General features: G+C 35.5%; 1 protein-coding gene and 5 non-coding genes across 6 annotated transcripts; 1 reads left to right on the top strand and 5 right to left on the bottom strand.

Moving 5' to 3' along the window:
• Positions 1 to 3,534: 3,534 nt before the first annotated feature.
• LOC149136111 (protein ZBED8L-like) lies at positions 3,535 to 4,041 on the bottom strand. The gene has a single exon (XM_089350079.1). It carries the CDS (start codon positions 4,039 to 4,041, stop codon positions 3,535 to 3,537), a length of 507 nt encoding a protein of 168 aa, XP_089206205.1.
• An 8,417-nt stretch (positions 4,042 to 12,458) lies between these two features.
• LOC128247699 (U4 spliceosomal RNA) lies at positions 12,459 to 12,596 on the top strand. The gene has a single exon (XR_008264069.1). It is a non-coding gene; the product is annotated as a U4 spliceosomal RNA (small nuclear RNA).
• Positions 12,597 to 16,164: 3,568 nt separating this feature from the next.
• On the bottom strand, positions 16,165 to 16,302 carry LOC149136112 (U4 spliceosomal RNA). Its single transcript, XR_016241735.1, has one exon. It is a non-coding gene; the product is annotated as a U4 spliceosomal RNA (small nuclear RNA).
• Positions 16,303 to 18,795: 2,493 nt separating this feature from the next.
• LOC149136113 (U4 spliceosomal RNA) lies at positions 18,796 to 18,933 on the bottom strand. The gene has a single exon (XR_016241739.1). It is a non-coding gene; the product is annotated as a U4 spliceosomal RNA (small nuclear RNA).
• Positions 18,934 to 21,432: 2,499 nt separating this feature from the next.
• LOC149136114 (U4 spliceosomal RNA) lies at positions 21,433 to 21,570 on the bottom strand. Its single transcript, XR_016241736.1, has one exon. It is a non-coding gene; the product is annotated as a U4 spliceosomal RNA (small nuclear RNA).
• A 2,509-nt stretch (positions 21,571 to 24,079) lies between these two features.
• LOC149136115 (U4 spliceosomal RNA) lies at positions 24,080 to 24,217 on the bottom strand. The gene has a single exon (XR_016241740.1). It is a non-coding gene; the product is annotated as a U4 spliceosomal RNA (small nuclear RNA).
• Positions 24,218 to 24,672: the final 455 nt, after the last annotated feature.

The raw sequence follows: 24,672 nt of genomic DNA on the forward strand, positions 1-24,672 counted from the left end.
TTAATGATTGGGTTTAGCTTGGTGTGACGAGAGAAGCATGTAGGCTGCAAGATAGACCGTGAAGGCTTGTGGGGTCGAGGGGCCTACCACAGCGACATCTCAGTCCCCTACAAACGTCAATTCCCACTCTGAGTGCGATGGAGATGCGGAGTTCAACTTGAGAGAAATCCACTCTAAGAGGGCCTACGTCATAGAAGAACTCCGACTTTATCCGTCCGTAATCCTTCCGGCCTATCGTATATAAGATAAGGTCTTTAGATGATTTCTTCTCTAACCGTTTGGCAGATGACATAGCTGCCAAACGGCTTATGAGTCTGTTATTAATTGCCTTAATAGCCATATAGTTCGTATCTCTCTTTTGTATTTTTTATGCTATTTCTTATTTTGGATAGGGTGGTCTGTGTCTTTTTCTTTCTTTTTCTTCAAGAACGTCGACCACCCCTCCTCTTTTTCATTGTCTTCACATTCTTCTGCTGTTGTTGTAGGTGCCGCTTCCACTATCTCAGCATTATTTTCTTTGTCTTTCTGTACTTTTTCCTCCTCGGCTTGCATTCAGACCTTATATGGCCCTTCAATCCACATTTAAAGCACATTGGCTTCTTGCCTTCGACGAATACGATTAGTCTCTCTTCGCCGAATCAACAAGTTTAAGCATTGACCTTTCCAGTTTCCTTCCTCCACCACAGAGGCTTGGATGATGGATATTTCATCCTCCTGATCCATAATTATTGCTGCTACGAGCCAGGTAGCATCTACTTCTGGAGGGATGTTAGTTATTTTTATTTTAGATGTTCTTCTTCCCATATATATGGGAAGAAGCACCACCTCCTCCGTTCTCAAAGTTTCAGAGGAGTGCCGCTTGGCCACCTCTTCTGATATGAATCTTACTTCCACCGTACCAAATCTTTTACCTCTCGTCATGAAAGTGATATCTGACCATATCAGTTCGGTTTTAAACATTTTCCCACAGTTTTCTCTTCCATTTTATCGATCTTCTTTTTTGCCACATTATACGTTTTATAAATGATTCTCTTCTTGGTCACTTGTTTCATGGTTTCTGTCGGAGGGGCCACTTGAATCTCCGTCCCCTCCTTTTTAAGCATTGGCATACACTTCCTTAGATTCTCAATTTCAATATTTATTTTGCTTTCCTTCCTCCCGGCTACTTCAGCAAAGTTCAGTTTTTTTGGGTGCTACTTTTTGAATTTTTTCTTCTTCACCTGTTACAAACACAGGCATATCCAATACTGTTGAAAAACAGTTTCGGCACAACGCCGGACACAAAAATAATTTGGTTTACACAGTTCAACAATAATAATTCCCCCGCAAGCATATTTAAAAATATTCTGAAGTTAACAATGGATCTATTTGGAAATATTGAAAATTAAACTGTTGAAAACATGAATAGAAGCCTCGTATGAGTAAATAATGTCCTTGAGCATTTATGGTAGAATAATAACCGAATAGTTTCAAGCCAGATATCACAAATTTCTTCATTTGTTGCTTGGCCATAATTCACATCAGAGCTAATTTCATTTACTTGTATCTCATCTTCTTCTTCAATTTTGTCATTATGTGCATCTGGCACATTTACCTCAAGGCCAGACAAAACATCCTGTAAGCGAGAGTTTAAGAGGCTAGGTTCTACAGTCTGTCCATGAGGAGCAATTCCACAACATTCAAAGGCATGCTTTATAGTTTCTTTATTTAAAGTGGCAACGGCTTGGGTCACAAAGTTCACTATCACTTGATAAGAAGGTCTTTTGCAATAACCTTTATTTGTAAACTCCTTTTTGTCATTTGAAAACCAATTCTCCCATTCAGTACGAAGGGCTTTCTTGAAAGGACCAATAATTGATACATCTAACGGCTGCAAGTAAGATGTTGTTTTAGGAGGTATAAGTTTGAGAATTGTATTCCTACGTTTGAACACTTCTGTTTTCTTGTGCACTGAGCATTCACACTGAATTTTGAGCATGGAATAGTTGTGCTGTTCTCTGCCCAAACACTTTGTCAGCCCACAGCTACATGAGTTCATATGTGATTGATCCCTTGTTGGAGACTGTTAAGTAAATATTCTTTAGGACCTTGATTTTAAGCACGTTTTTTCAATCCTTTAAGGATAATCATTGTTTTCAACACCTTTCCTGCAGCATTAACACACAACACAGCAGTAAAACAAGCTTTGGTAGCACCACGGTGGCTAACATCTACATTTGTATTGCCAACAAAGTCTATGGTTGTTGAACTCAACATGTCAACGTATACAGGTGTTTCATCCATATTATAAATCTGGTCAGCATCCTTATCTGCTGTTAATACTGGAATGCTATCTTGATGGTCACTGGCGATTTGTGCCTTTTCTCCGAGTGTTTTATTGTCTGCTTGACCAACATGTGTAATCTTTCTCACAGTCAGTTTATTCCGTTTCATGAAATTGAAAATCCATTTATCAGAACATCTAAAGCTGTTCATTTCAATTCCGAACCTTTTTACCAATTCAAAAGTATATTCCCGTAAACGGCGATAATTTGCAATTATATTGTTTGCACGTTGAACAACAATCCATTGCAAGAGTTCAATCTCTAGATCTCTATGTGCTGGTCTTATACCTCCAACAATTGATCTGCGCCTCTTGTCTGACATATTGATTAACTCAGTTACTTTTGTACACCATTCTCTCAATTGTCTTCTATCAATACCAAAGTCTCTTGACGCAGCAGATAAATTACCAGAATGTTCTTTTACTCGTTTAATAGCACTCAATTTTTCACTAATGGTATATGATTGTTGAACAAATTTTGATATATTTTCTTTCGACTCCATTATTGGGAATTAAGATCCTTTGAATTTATCTACAGACGTAGACCAAATGAACTTCTAAATAGAATGCAAACAATAATACTATGTTTCAACTTTTAACCACAAATAACCGCCCATCCAAATAAACGTCCGTGGGCGATCTAATGGATGGGCGGATTTTCGGAAAACCCCGGTATTGTGCAGACAGATTAACTTGGTAAACTTGCACTTTCTTTTACACTGATTTTTAATTTCTCCAAATGAACCATTGATCAGAACTACCAATGCAAAAATAATTAATGATTGTATTATAAAGGAAAAGAATACAACTTTTTAATGAGAGCCATGTATCTGGTGCGATCCAGCTAGTGCAGATACATTCGGTTTCAACTTGTTGACTTTTAGCCACAAGTCCCTTCGTTGTATCACATCCAATTCAATTCTTTTATGGGAAAGTAAAGTTCCAGTATGACTAAAACCAGATTCAACCAGGTACGAGGAAGGGAAGGCAAGCAAAAGTAATTTCAGATGTTTCCGCAGATTGGAGTAGGAATTCAATATATTTTGATGTTACCACAAACCTTTGCCATTACGGCAATATCACATTGTGGCGTCATTATCATTTTGTAATTCTATCAGTTCCTCCCGAACGTCGTCCTCACAATCGACTGCATCAACCTCAAATGGAGTGCTATACCAATTTGGAATATTCAGTGCAATAACATCTTCAAATCACTCCATCATGTCATCGTGCAATGATTGTAAATAGTTGCGATATGTAGTTAAATCCTCATCAACCAATTCATCTTTCAAAGAGTCAAGTTGTAGAAATTGATGGAATGTTAGCCTTATACAGCACCAATTTTTAAATGAAAAGGTAGTGGTAAATGATTTACAATCAATGAGAGTTTTTCTGTTTCCTTGCAATAACATATACGAATCATTTAATTTTGGAAATATATCACAAAGAAAAAAGATATCGCACCTTACAACCATCAATGAAGCGGATAGTGGAGTATCTTCATAGAAATATATGATTATATGAAATAGTTCAACAAAGCGTAAAATACAGTTTCCTTTTGACATCCACCACACTTCGGTATGATATAAGAGTTTAGTATAGTCCTCATCATTTCCCAGACAGAGTTGACGGAAAATTCGATCAGACAAAGGACTGGACTTCAATTTGTTCACAGTCTTGATAACTAACTGTAGCGCATCATTCAATCTACCATTCATATTGTTTGCCATTAAATGCTGCTGGTATGCCAAGCAATGAACAGTTAGTATCTGGTGGGAAATTTCACACTTTAGGAGAGATGAAAAACCTCTGTATCTTCCTATTATTGAAGGGGCCCCATCAGATGCACAGGCAAGAATATTACTGAGTGGGATATTATGTTCAAAAAGGATAGACTTGAGAGTGTGAAAAATAGTTGCGCCTTTTGAATCAATGTATTTGATATCTAGTAACTTAATTGATTTCTGGTGCAGCTGTACTGTACGAAAGCTGCTTATTAATTAGTTTTGAATATGTAATTTTTACTAAAAGAAAGCAATTAGTAAAGTCTATGCTGTCTACAAAGTTCTTACAAATTCTAATTTTCAAAATATTCTTTTTTTATCAAATGTTTTTCAAATTTCTTCTGTTATTGAAGATTTCAACTGCAGAAAATTAATGTAAGTTCACCTTGAGATAGAGTTTCCTCCTTGTCTTCTCTGCCTGCAGAAAGTATGCAGCACATCTGTGTGTAGTAGTTGTGGTGAGTAAATCTTAGCCAATCAATCAGTTAGCTTTCTTTTGGATGTAATCTAAAACCCTTGTATGTGTGTTTGTGTGTGTGTGTGAGTGAGAGTAAGAGAGAGAGAGAGAGAAAGAGCAGTACCATCTCAGATATGTAAGCAGTACTCTTCTGATACAGATCTGAACTTTGCTTAAGATCGAATTTTATTGCTCTAAAGAGAAAAGCTATTGTTGTGTTACAATGTGAAGATGCTTTGCTTCCTCTGACCTGGACATGTGAACAGCCAAGGTCCATTAGGCCTTGCCTAGGCCCACCAGATCAACTAGCCTCTCTCCTTCTCCTCATTCTTATCAGGTCATATTCCTCTTCACTGAAAATTTTGCACTAAGCATTTCACTAAATCACTCTTCTCCTGAGCACCCTCCTTGCTTATATTTTCTCTAAACTTCCAAAGTTAAAAAGAGTCTCCATGCATTTATTCAACCTGCTAGAAATAGCAACCAAATCTCCCTTAACTCTCACTCTGTCAAAGGTTACATCTGGCAATATGTAATGAAGTCTTATATACAGTATACCTAGCTAAAAGAAGGATGGTTATAGTTGGAACACCAACTGTAACCATCTTTCTGATTACAGGACTAATTGATCAAGGCTCACCTGGAGCTAAACATCAACAACAAGCCAACAAGGAACCTCTTTTGTTGCCTGACCTGCTAGAAAAAACAGTCAAATTTCCCCCAAATCACACTGAATCTTCAAAGAGGAAGAATACATTAAATAGTGTAACTCCATAAGACAATTTTTTTTGCAGCTCAAATGGCCAACAAGGCTGTTGTTCACAGATGCATGGAGTAGATAAAAAAAAATAAGGATACATTATTCCTATAAAAAAAGATTGGATAGTCACAGCTGGAATGATTTTGATCACATATTTGCTAACTCAGAGTTACTCTGGGTCTAAATAACAACAGTTACTTCACAGTCTAAGAAAGCCTGAAATGGTTATGGTCCAGGTTCTTCTTCCTTAGACCAAAGAATAAAATAAAAATAACCAGGAAACCAACCAATGAAAATCATTTTTGGTTAAGGATTGATGTGCCTATAGATTAGCTGTAATAGTAGTAGCAGCAATAATAACAACTCTTTTACGTCATTCATTATCTCCAATTACATAAGTAATATCCAACAGCTTTACAGTAGCAATAGTTGCTTTGTACCTGCAGCAGTTTTCCTCCAAGTAAAAGCTATCATCATTATAGTAAGATTGCTCAGATAGACCTAAACTTAAAATAGGCTATTTGTTAGGTTGGCTACAGTGGCTTAAAAATGTATACATACAAACACACATACGCACAGACACAGACACACACACACATATGCAGCATGGTTGTGTATTAAGCAGTTTGCTTTCCAACCACATGCTTCTTGGTTCCCATTCTAACGAAAGCCTTGTGAGTGGATTTGGTAGATGGAAACTGAAAGTAGCCTGTTGAGTGTGTGAATATATATATATATATATATATATATATGAATATGGATATCTCTGTGTGTACCCATATATGCATGTATCTCTGTCCTGTACCCATATATGCATGTATATATACATATATATGTAGGTATGTACATATATGTATTAATATATGCATATATTTATATATTATTTATATTATTATGATATATATATCCATATATATATATATATATATATCATCATCATCATATATATATATATATATATATATATCATCATAAATCATCATCATCATCGTTTAATTCTACATATTCAAGAATATAAACACATTTTTAAGCACAACACACACGGAGTCAAAAAGAAACACTACCTTTCACTAGAACACCAGGGTCAGCACTGTTGTTCATGCAGTGCTCTCTCTCCCTAGCATGAAGCTTCCTATCTCAGACATGTGAGCATGTGCACAACAGCCAAACACTGTGTCACTGGAATTATGAAGTGCACAGTTCTATACAAGGATTTTTGTATTTTTTTCATGAACTAGGGGATGGCTACCAACATTAAGCTTAAAGGTTATGTAATGTACAAGTATAAAGAAAGAATTAAAGAAAAAAGGACTCATTATATTGAATGTTATCGATAATATTGAATGGAAATAGGGGATGCTGCAGTTCCACAGTACCTATACATGAGCCGCTACTATCTCTGGCTTAACAGTTTTAGTCAAACTGCCTAACCCATGCCAGCATGGAAAACAAATGTTAAATGATGATGATCACACACATGCATGCAAAAAACAAGATATCACTTTCAGAAAAGTGTGACAACAATACAATGTTAATATCACTTACACAACATAAATTACAGTGAGTGACTAATGACACTTAGCAAGCTAAAGAAGAAAGAACAGCTGAGAAATATCAGGATAGATAACTATTTTGACATTATGTGTCTCATTCAAGTGTGAGCATGCACACATGCACATACATATAGACACTATACTAACAGATGGAAAGTTTTGATATAAAATTATTAATGCTATTAATTTGACAACCCCATCTCTCCAGAAGTTGTCCAACGTAGTTAAAATCAGCTGACCTATCTCTAAACATGTCTGACATAATTTAGATTTTTTAAGAATTTAGAGTTTTATGAATAAAATTGTTTCTGTAGATTTTTAACCTTTTGCCTGTCCTGTATATCACATGTGATACACAGGAAATACTTTCCTGATGTCTCTGCACCATATATGATACATATTCACAATTTATTGATCATCAGAGTAACTGAGGACTTATGAAAGGAGATCTTTATATTACCTAGAACATATGAAATAAAGGTTAACTAAAAGTCTGAAAACAAGCATGGACATTTAAGACAAACTTATGAAAATGCTTTGGACAGGCAAAGGGTTAACAGGAGGAAATTGGGAATTTGAGATATCCATGGATTTGCTAAGTGTATTGGTTATTTAAGAGATACAAATTGGTTTTAACTTGGAAGGAAGAACAATGTTATAAGAAATTTACACAGATTTCTGATTTAGAAATCAATAATATAGATTTTTAATATAGGCACAAGGCCCTAAATTTTAAAGAGAGGATATAGGCAATTCAGTTCATTCAAATACTTGATTGTTACTTATTTAACTAACTCTAGAAGGATGAAACAAAGTTGATCTCAGCAGAAATTAAAAGGACATTTTTTTAATATATATTTTAATCAGAAGAAAAGGCAGTGTCCATGACCCTTTGCAGGGCCTCCAAAACTGATGGGAATGGAGAGGAAGGTATTCTCAAATTGAAGAACTGGCACAAATGCTGACTATGGTTTTAGAAAATGGTATTAAACTGGGTGATAGAATAAGTCTACATGAAAAAGTAACTAGAAAATGGCTAGAAATTAACTAATGTTAGCAATGCCTTTGACTGGAATGGTAAGATTGATGCAGATAATGCGCAAGTCAACCATCTGCAGAAAAAAAAAAGAGGGGCTTGAAAGGGAGCTATGATGATTGCATTATTCTGAATGCTTGCTACAGAATGAAGCCTGCTAAACGCATGCAATGATTGCATTATGGTGTTAAAGTAGATGATGTTTAAACACCTGTCATTCAAAGTTAAGCCTAACCAAATTTAGTAATGCACAATTTCACAAGGGAACTTCTATTTATTTGTTTAATATGTATAAAGTGGCACCCCCCAAAATTTCTTATCAAGCTCCTTACTGTCTTTAAAGTAGGAGAGTACATTTGAAATTCTAAATGTTATAACCTATAAGCTCTTAATAAACATAGGATAGCTATTAGAAAACATCATATGAATGTATCTGTTTTCTTTTTGGATAGTTACCTTCAAACATTTGAAATCCAGAAGAGGTGATAAGGGCTACCCTACAACAAAGAATGAGGGGGCAGCTCTACTGTCTAGAAAGAACACTCAAATTTCTTTCAAATCACACCATATCGTCTTCAAAAACAGGATGTACTGGAGAATGCAGTCCTAGATATATAAGATGATATAAAAGATATATAAGATAGTTGGTCATATCTGGAATGCTTCCGATCATTGATCTGCTTGATCAAGGAACACCTGTTATTAAACAACAAAAGCAGCAGCACTAATTTTCAACCCTTAGCAGAGTTAAAATGTCCAGGTAGTTAATATATTTAGACTTTCACTGTATGGATCCAGAGTTCATAGGTTTCTATGTTAGTGTTAACCATTGTAGGTTAAAAATCATGCTGGAGCCCTGCTTGACACACTGCATCTTGTGCTTAGTTAATATCTAGTTTTTTTATGTTTATGTGTGTAGTTAGAAAATCAGTGTGTTGCTGGAAATTGCTCAAAGTGATAATGACCTGAAATTGTTGGTCTGGCACAAGACAAAACCCTATCCAGATGATGCTTAAAATCCTTAATACAGGCCATAATCAGGTTTCTAACTTCTTTAGGTAAAGAATTAAAGCCCTAGGATTCCCTAAAGAGAAGACTGTTTTGATATACAGTAATCCCTCGACTATCACGGGTGTTATGTTCCAGAACCCCCAGCGATAGGTGAAAATCCATGAAGTAGAAACAGTGTTGTACTGAATATTTTTTAAAACTATTTTTATAATTTGTATATATTTATTTTACTATAAATGCAAAACAACACTACAGAGGAATTGACGTAAGCTTAAATAATAAACCGCAATAGGTGGACTGCGAAAAGCAAAATGCGATATGGCGAGGGATTACTGTAATGCTTTTGTTGTTGTTCAATCCTAAGTCAACTTTAATTAAGCAGACTTACCATTTTTCAAGATGGTACAATTCAATTTTAGTGAGATTTGGCTGCTATTTCAGGCAGCTTGAGTGACCATGTAAAAGCTCTCTCATTTGCTTTTCAGCTAAGAGATTGCTTCCTTGTATTAATCCAGTTTTTGTTGTTCACATTTGGTAAACTACAAACCACACCATTTTTAGGAATGTCATGAAAGCAAATAAAGTACTATCAAATGTTATGACTTATAAAATAATATAATTTTATTGCAGAATTAGCAAATTATTTGATGTTATGGTACACCAAATTGTAGCTGCTTTATGCATATCTTGACCAACAGGTAGTTGTATAGTGCACTTTACCTCACTCTGACGTTTATATCATTCCTCTGCCATCATCATCAATTTAGCATTTACTTTTCCATGCTTGCATGGGTCTTGTAATTTTTTTGGTGGTTGTTACTTAAGATGAAAGGGTGAGATTTCACTGAGATTATTAGCTGGTTGAATAAATATCGAAGGTACCATCATGATGCAAAACAGTCACATTAGAAATGTTGTCAATGCTGCTAACTGCCATGCATGCACATAGATCCATTTGGCCAAAAAAAAAAAAAAAACTAAGTGGACGAATGTTAAATGCTACACCTGAAAGAAAGTTTCTTGAAAGAATTTGAGTGGAGATGGTCAAGGCCTTGGTGAATCATTTAGGCAAGGGAAAACTAAACTAGTTTTGAGCTCCAAGGTGGAGCCTTTTCTCAAAATGTCAAAATGTAAAAAAGTGTTGTTGAATTTTTTTTTTTTTTTTTTAGAGGGGCTGGCAGACAGTCTTGGGCACACAACTGATGTACTGGCTAAACATCCCTTGTATAGGCTCTTGAGATCTGGTGATAGCATAGTAAAATGACACATATGAGCATTGTGGTGGTTGAGTATTTTAAAAGATATTGATTACAGTTCGTGAACAATTTGCTGTTCTACAGGACAAAATTATACTTAAGATTTGGGCATAACTACAGATGTATATCTCACCAACCTTGTTGCCTCATAACTTCCAGAGAAATGGATACTTTTTAACGTCATTTTCAACAAAGACCACTTAGATGCTGTAGATTCAGAGTATATAGGGATTTATGGGAAAGAATTTTTCTGAGGGGTGGGGAAAGGAGTTTCGGAAAATTCTCACGATCCAACTTTTCTCCCACATAACCTTCAGGAAAATGGTTATCTTTTCATGAAATTTTATACAAAAATACCTTTCAAAGAAATTTGTGGAGAAAATTTTTTCCAAGGGAGTGGGGAGAGGAGTTTCGGATTAGGAAGACCAATTAAGTTGGAACTACTACATTTTTTTTTATTTCACCACAGCCTTCGAAATTGTTGATATTTTCAGAGGAAAAAGTGTGTGATTTAATGGAGATTTGGCAGTTGTTTCTAGCACATCTCAGACAACCCTCCTCGCTTTATATGCTTTAAAAAAAAAAAAAATTGTAGAACCTGAGAAGGTCATTGCTGGCATTTATCCACAGTGATAAGTTGGCCAAAATCAATCCGGGTGGTATGATGAGAGGGTGGGGGAATTGTAAAAACAAAAAAAAAAAAATTCAAAACTTTTTTTTCATAAAAAGATATTCCCTCACCTATCATTTCGAATGGTGTGGTTAAATAAAAAATGGGGGAAAAATTATTATTTAAACGGAGTAGTTCCAACCTATTTGGTCTTCTTGATCCGAAACTCCTCTCCCCATTCCCTCGGAAAAAAAATTCCCCACAAATTTCTTTATAATCGTAATCTATACCGTTTGAAAGGTATTTTGTATGAAATTTCACTAACAGATAACCATTTTCCCTGAAAGTTATGAAGGGAAAAAAATCGGATCGTGTGAATTTTCTTCTCCTCACCCCCTCGGAAAAATTCTTTCCCCATAAATCTCTATATTCGCTGAATCTACAGCATCTAAGCGGTATTTGTTGTAAATGTCGTTAAAAACGTATCCATTTTTCTGGACGTTATGAGGCAAAAAAGTTGTGGGGGAGGGACTACACATCTAGTTATGCTAAGATTTGTCGTAAATACCTTGGTCAAGCACTGACGAATAATTTCTTTCATTTGTTTAGAATTATCATTGATATGACAAAATACCGTTCAAATTTGTCTTCCCTCGATGACGTTTACAAAAATGTTAAAACAATCTAATACAACCCCCCCCCACACACACACACCGTCAACTAAACCATAAAATGTCATGACATGGTCGTTTGTTGTTGTTGGCACTCCGTCGCGGGTTCCAGTTGATCCAATCAACGGAACAGCCTGCTCGTGAAATTAACGTGCAAGTGGCTCAGCACTCCACAGACACGTGTACCCTTAACGTAGTTCTCGGGGATGTTCAGCGTGACAAGGCTGGCCCCTTCGAAATACAGGTACAGCAGAAATAGGAAGAAAGAATGAGAGAAATGTGTGGTGAAAGAGTTGTCGCTCAATAAACACTCACAACGCCCGGTCTGGAAATCGAAACCGTGATCCTATGACCGCGAGTCCGCTGCCCTAACCACTGGGCCATTGCGCCTCCACGAAATGGTCGTAGTACAGCGTCAATTAAAAGAGAGAGAGAAAATATCTTCCTCTTACACTAAAGCTTGAAAAAGTGAAACTGGTACGTTAAACTCGAATAACGTCTAGTCCTAGAAACACAGGCGTGAAAAAATGGCATAAAAAAAAACATTATGGGTCCAGAAGAATGTTCTCGATCAGAACTGAGCCGGCTCACAAAACAAAACACGTCTTTTAACAGTGTCAAGCGGTTATTCTTTATACATTTTCTTGTAATTAAAGGCTAAAATTTTGTTAGGCCGTATTATAAACAACAGGAAGTTAGCCCCTTTCACTTTTCCTCTTCCTCCCCTTCATCCCACTTCAACGGTCTCAAAAAATGGGTCGGTGGTGATTAATTTCTGTAGATCATTATGAAAATGCACTTTAATTATAGTAATTAACAGTAAAATATTTTTGCATAAAACAAAACTATTAGAAATAAAAATCTATAATCGAAACAATGCTAATATTTTAGTAAACAATTGATGGCAATTAATAATAAACAAAAAGCTGATAGCTAACGCCAGTGAATAATAGATTTTAGAATAAGGTTAAATATATGTCAATTTCTATCAGTCCTTAGCTTTGCGCAGAGGCGGTACCATGGCCAATGAGGTAAATCCGAGGCGTGGTTATTGCTAGTTGAAAACTATTCCCAATACCCCGCGTATAGCATCCTTCGAGGTGCTGTGCGCAATTTTTGCGCACCTCTAAGGAGGTGTAGAAGTCAATATAATAACAGATTGTATTTTAGCTAGGAAGTCTCAGAGATGACAATTCAGGTAAATCTGTAACGAAGTTGTCGTTTGTTTTAGAATTTGTTTACTTGTGTCCCTACTAATTTACGCATGGCCGGTTATGCAGTATAACAGAATTGGCTGTTATATCTAGCACATCGAATAACCATACTAAAGGCCTCTCGATTGTAAAAAGTGGAGTGTCATTATTTATTACAATCCGGTGGATCAGTACAATACAGATAAATGCATTTCATTAGCTGGTAACACAACCGCATTTTAATTTCGACTTCCAGATTATTGGAATACTGATTAATTTGCGTAGATGAAAAGGGTTATACGTCATCTGAAGTGATTTCTGGAACTATGCCAACGTATGCAATCATCATTACTATTATGGATGTTGTGAAGCGAAGTGATGGTTCCGAACAGAAGTACACCGGTGCATACGTCCGCAGGAGAAATGCTTTTTAATCTTCATCGGGATTTGAATACGGCGTAAGGCTAAATAACGTAAGGCATATTGTTCGAAGCCTTATCAGTTCCATCATTCACTGCTGGCTTTCTGGACGTGGGTATACTTTACTATAGCGACTGGAAAACAAACGTTTTAAAATGGAAAATAAATCACCTGATTCATTTGCGTCTGTGCGAAAACATGTCTTTTATCAAATGTTCGTCATTTATTAAAAGTGTTTCAACCATGACTAGGAATTCAAATGTAACCATCTAGTCTTTTGTAAGAGTCTTTCAACAGTGACCTTTCCATCTTTTTTTTTTATTTTTAAGCCAAATAGGACTAATATTAACGACGAAATATATGTATTGAAGATAAATGAAGCTGTTATTTCTAGCATGTTGAACAGCAAGAGTACATAAACATTAACACACATAAGTTTACCATTTGAAATTGTTTTTAGCTCCAGGTCGGTTCTGATCCAGCAACCTCATGATCCAAATACACGACTACACTATCCAATGCGGGAGATTTTGACTATTTTCTGAATTATCACAATTGGAACGTAAAAAACATAAATGTAAAAATGTGGAACTCGCTTTACTAAATAATTTATTACTATTAAAGAACATATTCATGCGAAGAAAATGTTTCGGAAAATGAATATATTATTTAATATTATTAACGATAAATCATTCTTTAAAACAGTTAAATAATGAAATAGATTACCCTTCTTTCCAGGTACGTAGAAGTAACTGAAAACGAAAAGAAAGTGTGACGCCGAGATTGTATAAAATTAGGCATGGGTATCCCAAAGTGAGCGAAACGAATTTGTAAATACTTGGAAGTAGTTTTATTAAGCGTCAGTTTAATAAATTTATATCTCCCTATCTGTCTGACTGTCTGTTTATCTATCTGTCTATTTATCTATCTATAAGCCTATCTACCTACCTATATTCTATTTATCCATCTCCATTGTCATGGAACCTCACCCCAAAAAACAAAAACAATGTTCTCTTCTAAACACTCCTCCCCCCCAAAAAAACATCTGTTTTATATAAATGAACAAGCTGTTAGTACATTCACAACATCTTATTTGATAAGTTCGAGAAAAGAACGAAAGCGCTAATAATAATGAAGAAATAAAAAGATTTTTTTCTAAAATTCTAACGACCTTTCTTCTCAATATTCAATTTTTGTACATCACACCTACCACACACACACACACTCTCTCTCTCTCTCTCTCTCTCTCTATATATATATATATATATATATATATATATATATATACACACGTATAGGTGTAAGTATGTACATATACGTATGTATATATACATATATATTATTTATATTATATGTATGTGTGTTTGTAGCTGTTTGGTTGAGAAGCCTGCATCTCAAACGTGGTCTTAGATTTAATCCCACTGCGCGGCACATTGTGCAAGTGTCTTTTGATATGTGTATTAGTGTATGTGTGTGTCTATCTGTATGTCTAGCTGCCGTTTGACAACCGGTACTAGTTTGTTTACGTCCCAGTCCCGCAGAAGAGATCGGACTTAGCAGATCCTATCAAACCGTCCAACCCAGCCCTGAAAACACACACAATGTAGGGAGGGAGCCTGTTTCCCTTCTCAGCAAGTTAGAAAAATGCTCTCACGTGGTTAAGAGTTGTTTTGACTCTTATTTCTAGCAATGTTGGTGCTTACTAGCACCCCTGTCTCTTTAGTGACAGCTGTACTTGTATATTGGTTCTAAATTGCGAATAGCCACCTAAATAATTTATAATTCTCACTAAATCATTTTCGAAATTAGTCGATGTTTCCTATCAAGCATGACAAAATGAAACTGGTTTTTTTAATCGTCGGTGATGGAGTAATGGGTTACTAATGAAAATTGATTGACTCCATCTACTTGTCGTAGGGGTAGGAGCCTGTCTCTCTTATCAGCTCTCGCGTGACTATAAGCTGTTTTGACTCTTATTTCTAACACTGCAGGTGGTAACTAGCACCTTCTGTCCCTATAGTGACAATTGTGCTTATTGCCTATATATATATAAAATATATTTACCAACTAAACGTGGGGGGTATCCTATAGAGGACGGTGTTACTGTTGTTTTTAGCCCAATGAAGACATCTTCCGCCAATGACACACAGTTTGTGTCCGATTAGTATTAGTATATATATATGTAGTGGATCTTGCGTGCATGAAGTGGATTCGATCCACCATAGCCAAATTTAAATTAACGCTGCAACAGAACTTTTCCCACGGTGGAACAATGGTTTTTCTGCTACAGCAGTTTTACATTTTCCAGATGCTTTTAGCTCGGCCGAAATAATGTCTTCACCACTTGACCCTTTCTAACCTCTTCTACTTCACCAAAAGCTAGAATTAAGATAATAAGACCACCAACTAAATCTATTGTTCTCAATGATATGTCTATCCTTCTGGATAGTTATAAAAATAATAAACCCCAAGCAAAAAGAATCCAGTCACCAGTCGGTGACGACTCAACGAGTCCAGTCATATGTTGACGGCTCATTGAGAACGAAGTCTGGCTAACCAGCTAGAACCTTGGTCAGAGGGAGAAATGAAATTTACTGTCAGCAACTGTGAGACAATGTCCCACACCCTACAACTCTCGCTAGCTCTAATTCTGTTTTCTTACAACAGAAGACACGCATACACACATATATGTGCCCGCGTAATTTCAATGCATTCTCTTTTTTTTTATTATTATTATTAAATTTAGTGTTACATTGAGTACTTTTCTTTGATACTTGTCACTTTTATGTTTTAATATTTAGTGTATAAAACCTATGCACAGCCACTAAAGAAATCTATTACATGAATTGATGAATAACCATAAAGTGAAAAGCAATATCAGTGATTGTATACCTATCACTTTTATGTTTTAATAATTAGTGCCTTTTAGCTATCGAAATAGTGAGTTATAAAATTTTGAATTGGCAAAAGTGACGACGATACGCACTATTGAGAGGGAACCATTTAAACAGAGAACGACTGATACGACAGTTGCAGTAGATTTTCCGATTAAAAGGATATATTAATGTCTATTCTTTGATTGATATTGCACCTCCGCAGAGGTGGGTAAAAATTGCGTTTGCTATCTCTAATGGATAGCAACGCGGGGTATTGGTAATAGTTTTCAACTAGCAATAACCACGCCTCGGATACACCTCATTGGCCATGGTACCGCCTCTGCGCAAAGCTATCGATACTGACTCCATTTGTCAACTTAACATAAAATCAACCCTATACAATCACTGATATTGCTTTCCACTTTATTGTTATTCATTAATTCCCGTGAATAGTTGTAATAGATTTCTTTAGTGGCTGTGTATAGGTTGTATACATTTAATTGTTTTACTAATACTAGAATGCCAAATATGTAGTTTTTATATCATATTTCTGTTTTCATATGTTTGGTGTATGACTTTATACAGAAGTGACCTTTGTTTGGTGATGTCAAGGCCATTAGACTGACGTTGATTTTTTTCTGTTTATTCTCTTTATTACGATAATAAAATATCTTACATAGATTGGACAATACAGGACACTACAAACATTTAAGAATTGTCATTTAGTGAGTCTTTTTAGCTTTTTTTAAAAAAAAATATACGTTTAAAAATATATATATTTAAAAAATTTTCTACAAAACTTGGAATATTACCAATGGTTTACACCTAATTCCAGGGTACACCAGTCTACACCTTTGTATTTTTTCCAGGACAGTTTTAAGTAGGGCCCGCTCACTCGCAACTTCCTTCCTACTTCCTTCCATCTTTCCTCATATACTCTTCTAGACAGGTGTCTTCTCTCCAGCCCTATCTTGCTTTCCAGGTGGTACCTGAAATAGTATAGCATTCCAGGGCCGGAGATGAAGGTTCCTGTCTTCATACCTTGCATTCGAGTTCTCCATGCACACTCTTTCATAACTGCGACCGTACATAGAAAACAAGCCTCACCTTCCTTAGGTAGTCCGGCGGGCGGTGCATTCTTAATCACAGACTCAGCCGATAGCTGTACTCTTCCTAGGTGCGACAGCACGTGTTCGACGTAAATTGTCATCTCCGAAAGATGGGTGCACTGAACAAGAGCGTGCAGGATGGTTTCCTTCTCCTGCCCGCATCTTGGACATTCGGGTGGCACTGAAATCCCGTGCCTGGACAATTTCTCGTGGACAGGTAAAGCATTCCTGAAACACTGCCAATTCAGGGATCTTTGGTAATTATCCAAATACCGCGCCCTGAAAGTGTTCCGAAACAGGTTGGATTATTTTTTCTGTTTATGCCTGCACAAAGCCATCGGCAGCTCATCCAGAATTTAATACCCGGTCCTCGACAAAACCCATACACTGACAAATACACAATACGCGCGCGCGCACACACACACACACACATTTCAATGCTCTCTCTGTTTTTCTAATTAAGTTTAGTGTTATATTGAGTACTTTCCCACTGAAGTGAAATCAGAATTTAATTCGGAATTGTCTTACCTATATTTAGGCCGCATGTTACTTCCACTGCGCACTCAGACTTTGCCATGGCGCAAATTTCCACCTCTCTACAGGAACTTAGGCATCATCAGAATATTAGAAGCAATTGAAAATCGTTATAGAATTGAAATATTCGAAGGACAAATATCATTGAATATAAAAATAATTCAATTTTGTAAATGTTTTTGAAATACTTTTAATTCCTTCATTATATGTAATGAAGATAAAACCCCGTTATCTATGCAAACTTTTATGTTTGTTCCCGCCGAAAATTACTTATGCCATTGGCCCATTCAATTACGATTTTTAAAAAAATCGACATTAAATGAATAAACAGCTTAAACAATAAAAGTCGTAAAATATGACTATTACAGTCAATTTGATATTGTAAAGCGGCAGAATATAACAATATTGTTGCTGTTATTTTTTATATATACTGTTTCAACATACTGATTATATTACATTTTTAAATTGCAATTTTTAGTGTTTAGCTATAAAAAAAAAAAGAAATTCAAATGTACGATGAACAGTTTATTTCTAGACTGAAGTATCATCTCATTCAACTATGTAATACCAATTCGGTCATTTGTCTAAATGAGCTTTAGCACTTTTCCTTTTACCACATGATATGCTGATATGGACAGAATATTCAACCATATGAATTTTATGAAATCAGATGAGCATAGAAAGTTTGAACATCACACATGCTTTTTACCGAAATGATAATTGTTGTTATGATTATAAACATCTCAGCAAACTGTTGAAGAAAACTGGACCCATAGATGTTTATAAATCATGGGAAACTGCTGTTTGGACCTCAAACGAAAATGATCAGAAATTGTGTGAAAGCAATCATATTAATTTGATTTTAATTTAATTACGTTAGTTCCTCTTTTGTTTTTAATAAATATATTGATATTTACACCCCTCTATATGATCTTTTGCGTAGTTGCTATTCTTTGATACCTATCACTTTTATGTTTTAATAATTAGTGGCTTTTAGCTATCGAAATAGTAAGTTATAAAATTTTGAATTGGCAGTCGTTCCTATGCATCATTGCCAGAAGTGACGACAATACGCACTAGATGATCAGTGGGACTCTAAATTCAGAGGGAACCATTTAAACCGAGAACGACTGATACGACAGTTACAGTAGGTTTTCCGATTAAAAGGATATATTAATGTCTATTCTTTGATTGATATTGCACCTCCTCAGAGATGTGTAAAAATTGCGTTTGCTATCTCTAACGGATAGCAACGCGGGGTATTGGTAATAGTTTTCAACTAGCAATAACCACGCCTCGGATACACCTCATTGGCCATGGTACCGCCTCTGCGCAAAGCTATCGATACTGACTCCACTTGTCAACTTAACATAAAATCAACCCTATACAATCACTGATATTGCTTTCCACTTTATTGTTATTCATTAATTCCCGTGAATAGTAGTAATAGATTTCTTTAGTGGCTGTGTATAGATTGTATACATTTAATTGTTTTACTAATACTAGAATGCCAAATATGTAGTTTTTATATCATATTTCTGTTTTCATATGTTTGGTGTATGACTTTATACAGAAGTGACCTTTGTTTGGTGATGTCAAGGCCATTAGACTGACGTTTATTTTTTCTGTTTATTCTCTTTATTACGATAATAAAATATCTTACATAGATTGGACAATACAGGACACTACAAACATTTAAGAATTGTCATTTAGTGAGTCTTTTTAGCTTTTTTTAAAAAAAAATATACGTTTAAAAATATATATATTTAAAAATTTTTCTACAAAACTTGGAATATTACCAATGGTTTACACCTAATTCCAGGGTACACCAGTCTACACCTTTGTATTTTTTCCAGGAAAGTTTTTAAGTAGGGCCGCTCACTCGCAACTTCCTTCCTACTTCCTTCCATCTTTCTTCATATACTCTTCTAGACAGGTGTCTTCTCTCCAGCCCTATCTTGCTTTCCAGGTGGTACCTGAAATAGTACAGCATTCCAGGGCCGGAGATGAAGGTTCCTGTCTTCATACCTTGCATTCGAGTTCTCCATGCACACTCTTTCATAACTGCGACTGTACATAGAAAACAAGCCTCACCTTCCTTAGGTAGTCCGGTGGGCGGTGCATTCTTAATCACAGACTCAGCCGATAGCTGTACTCTTCCTAGGTGCGACAGCACGTGTTCGACGTAAATTGTCATCTCCGAAAGATGGGTGCACTGAACAAGAGCGTGCAGGATGGTTTCCTTCTCCTGCCCGCATCTTGGACATTCGGGTGGCACTGAAATCCCGTGCCTGGACAATTTCTCGTGGACAGGTAAAGCATTCCTGAAACACTGCCAATTCAGGGATCTTTGGTAATTATCCAAATACCCCGCCCTGAAAGTGTTCCGAAACAGGTTGGATTATTTTTTCTGTTTATGCCTGCACAAAGCCATCGGCAGCTCATCCAGAATTTAATACCCGGTCCTCGACAAAACCCATACACTGACAAATACACAATACGCGCGCGCGCACACACACACACACACGCAAGCACACACACACACACATTTCAATGCTCTCTCTGTTTTTCTAATTAAGTTTAGTGTTATATTGAGTACTTTCCCACTGAAGTGAAATCAGAATTTAATTCGGAATTGTCTTACCTATATTTAGGCCGCATGTTACTTCCACTGCGCACTCAGACTTTGCCATGGCGCAAATTTCCACCTCTCTACAGGAACTTAGGCATCATCAGAATATTAGAAGCAATTGAAAATCGTTATAGAATTGAAATATTCGAAGGACAAATATCATTGAATATAGAAATAATTCAATTTTGTAAATGTTTTTGAAATACTTTTAATTCCTTCATTATATGTAATGAAGATAAAACCCCGTTATCTATGCAAACTTTTATGTTTGTTCCCGCCGAAAATTACTTATGCCATTGGCCCATTCAATTACGATTTTTAAAAAAATCGACATTAAATTAATAAACAGCTTAAACAATAAAAGTCGTAAAATATGACTATTACAGTCAATTTGATATTGTAAAGCGGCAGAATATAACAATATTGTTGCTGTTATTTTTTATATATACTGTTTCAACATACTGATTATATTACATTTTTAAATTGCAATTTTTAGTGTTTAGCTATAAAAAAAAAAAGAAATTCAAATGTACGATGAACAGTTTATTTCTAGATTGAAGTATCATCTCATTCAACTATGTAATACCAATTCGGTCATTTGTCTAAATGAGCTTTAGCACTTTTCCTTTTACCACATGATATGCTAATATGGACGGAATATTCAACCATATGAATTTTATGAAATCAGATGAGCATAGAAAGTTTGAACATCACACATGCTTTTTACCGAAATGATAATTGTTGTTATGATTATAAACATCTCAGCAAACTGGACCCATAGATGTTTATAAATCATGGGAAACTGCTGTTTGGACCTCAAAAGAAAATGATGAGAAATTGTGTGAAAGCAATCATATTAATTTGATTTTAATTTAATTACGTTAGTTCCTCTTTTGTTTTTAATAAATATATTGATATTTACACCCCTCTATATGATCTTTTGCGTAGTTGCTATTCTTTGATACCTATCACTTTTATGTTTTAATAATTAGTGGCTTTTAGCTATCGAAATAGTAAGTTATAAAATTTTGAATTGGCAGTCGTTCCTATGCATCATTGCCAGAAGTGACGACAATACGCACTAGATGATCAGTGGGACTCTAAATTCAGAGGGAACCATTTAAACAGAGAACGACTGATACGACAGTTACAGTAGGTTTTCCGATTAAAAGGATATATTAATGTCTATTCTTTGATTGATATTGCACCTCCGCAGAGGTGGGTAAAAATTGCGTTTGCTATCTCTAATGGATAGCAACGCGGGGTATTGGTAATAGTTTTCAACTAGCAATAACCACGCCTCGGATACACCTCATTGGCCATGGTACCGCCTCTGCGCAAAGCTATCGATACTGACTCCACTTGTCAACTTAACATAAAATCAACCCTATACAATCACTGATATTGCTTTCCACTTTATTGTTATTCATTAATTCCCGTGAATAGTAGTAATAGATTTCTTTAGTGGCTGTGTATAGGTTGTATACATTTAATTGTTTTACTAATACCAGAATGCCAAATATGTAGTTTTTATATCATATTTCTGTTTTCATATGTTTGGTGTATGACTTTATACAGAAGTGACCTTTGTTTGGTGATGTCAAGGCCATTAGACTGACGTTTATTTTTTCTGTTTATTCTCTTTATTACGATAATAAAATATCTTACATAGATTGGACAATACAGGACACTACAAACATTTAAGAATTGTCATTTAGTGAGTCTTTTTAGCTTTTTTTGAAAAAATATACGTTTAAAAATATATATATTTAAAAATTTTTCTACAAAACTTGGAATATTACCAATGGTTTACACCTAATTCCAGGGTACACCAGTCTACACCTTTGTATTTTTTCAGGAAAGTTTTAAGTAGGGCCGCTCACTCGCAACTTCCTTCCTACTTCCTTCCATCTTTCCTCATATACTCTTCTAGACAGGTGTCTTCTCTCCAGCCCTATCTTGCTTTTCAGGTGGTACCTGAAATAGTATAGCATTCCAGGGCCGGAGATGAAGGTTCTTGTCTTCATACCTTGCATTCGAGTTCTCCATGCACACTCTTTCATAACTGCGACTGTACATAGGAAACAAGCCTCACCTTCCTTAGGTAGTCCGGCGGGCGGTGCATTCTTAATCACAGACTCAGCCGATAGCTGTACTCTTCCTAGGTGCGACAGCACGTGTTCGACGTAAATTGTCATCTCCGAAAGATGGGTGCACTGAACAAGAGCGTGCAGGATGGTTTCCTTCTCCTGCCCGCATCTTGGACATTCGGGTGGCACTGAAATCCCGTGCCTGGACAATTTCTCGTGGACAGGTAAAGCATTCCTGAAACACTGCCAATTCAGGGATCTTTGGTAATTATCCAAATACCCCGCCATGAAAGTGTTCCGAAACAGGTTGGATTATTTTTTTCTGTTTATGCCTGCACAAAGCCATCGGCAGCTCATCCAGAATTTAATACCCGGTCCTCGACAAAACCCATACACTGACAAATACACAATACGCGCGCGCGCACACACACACACACACGCAAGCACACACACACACACATTTCAATGCTCTCTCTGTTTTTCTAATTAAGTTTAGTGTTATATTGAGTACTTTCCCACTGAAGTGAAATCAGAATTTAATTCGGAATTGTCTTACCTATATTTAGGCCGCATGTTACTTCCACTGCGCACTCAGACTTTGCCATGGCGCAAATTTCCACCTCTCTACAGGAACTTAGGCATCATCAGAATATTAGAAGCAATTGAAAATCGTTATAGAATTGAAATATTCGAAGGACAAATATCATTGAATATAGAAATAATTCAATTTTGTAAATGTTTTTGAAATACTTTTAATTCCTTCATTATATGTAATGAAGATAAAACCCCGTTATCTATGCAAACTTTTATGTTTGTTCCCGCCGAAAATTACTTATGCCATTGGCCCATTCAATTACGATTTTTAAAAAAATCGACATTAAATTAATAAACAGCTTAAACAATAAAAGTCGTAAAATATGACTATTACAGTCAATTTGATATTGTAAAGCGGCAGAATATAACAATATTGTTGCTGTTATTTTTTATATATACTGTTTCAACATACTGATTATATTACATTTTTAAATTGCAATTTTTAGTGTTTAGCTATAAAAAAAAAAAGAAATTCAAATGTACGATGAACAGTTTATTTCTAGATTGAAGTATCATCTCATTCAACTATGTAATACCAATTCGGTCATTTGTCTAAATGAGCTTTAGCACTTTTCCTTTTACCACATGATATGCTAATATGGACGGAATATTCAACCATATGAATTTTATGAAATCAGATGAGCATAGAAAGTTTGAACATCACACATGCTTTTTACCGAAATGATAATTGTTGTTATGATTATAAACATCTCAGCAAACTGTTGAAGAAAACTGGACCCATAGATGTTTATAAATCATGGGAAACTGCTGTTTGGACCTCAAACGAAAATGATCAGAAATTGTGTGAAAGCAATCATATTAATTTGATTTTAATTTAATTACGTTAGTTCCTCTTTTGTTTTTAATAAATATATTGATATTTACACCCCTCTATATGATCTTTTGCGTAGTTGCTATTCTTTGATACCTATCACTTTTATGTTTTAATAATTAGTGGCTTTTAGCTATCGAAATAGTAAGTTATAAAATTTTGAATTGGCAGTCGTTCCTATGCATCATTGCCAGAAGTGACGACAATACGCACTAGATGATCAGTGGGACTCTAAATTCAGAGGGAACCATTTAAACCGAGAACGACTGATACGACAGTTACAGTAGGTTTTCCGATTAAAAGGATATATTAATGTCTATTCTTTGATTGATATTGCACCTCCTCAGAGATGTGTAAAAATTGCGTTTGCTATCTCTAACGGATAGCAACGCGGGGTATTGGTAATAGTTTTCAACTAGCAATAACCACGCCTCGGATACACCTCATTGGCCATGGTACCGCCTCTGCGCAAAGCTATCGATACTGACTCCACTTGTCAACTTAACATAAAATCAACCCTATACAATCACTGATATTGCTTTCCACTTTATTGTTATTCATTAATTCCCGTGAATAGTAGTAATAGATTTCTTTAGTGGCTGTGTATAGATTGTATACATTTAATTGTTTTACTAATACTAGAATGCCAAATATGTAGTTTTTATATCATATTTCTGTTTTCATATGTTTGGTGTATGACTTTATACAGAAGTGACCTTTGTTTGGTGATGTCAAGGCCATTAGACTGACGTTTATTTTTTCTGTTTATTCTCTTTATTACGATAATAAAATATCTTACATAGATTGGACAATACAGGACACTACAAACATTTAAGAATTGTCATTTAGTGAGTCTTTTTAGCTTTTTTTAAAAAAAAATATACGTTTAAAAATATATATATTTAAAAATTTTTCTACAAAACTTGGAATA

The sequence above is a fragment of the Octopus bimaculoides genome, chromosome 4 (assembly GCF_046866305.1).
Source record: "Octopus bimaculoides isolate indiv1 chromosome 4, ASM4686630v1, whole genome shotgun sequence".
NCBI classification, from domain to species: domain Eukaryota; kingdom Metazoa; phylum Mollusca; class Cephalopoda; order Octopoda; family Octopodidae; genus Octopus; species Octopus bimaculoides.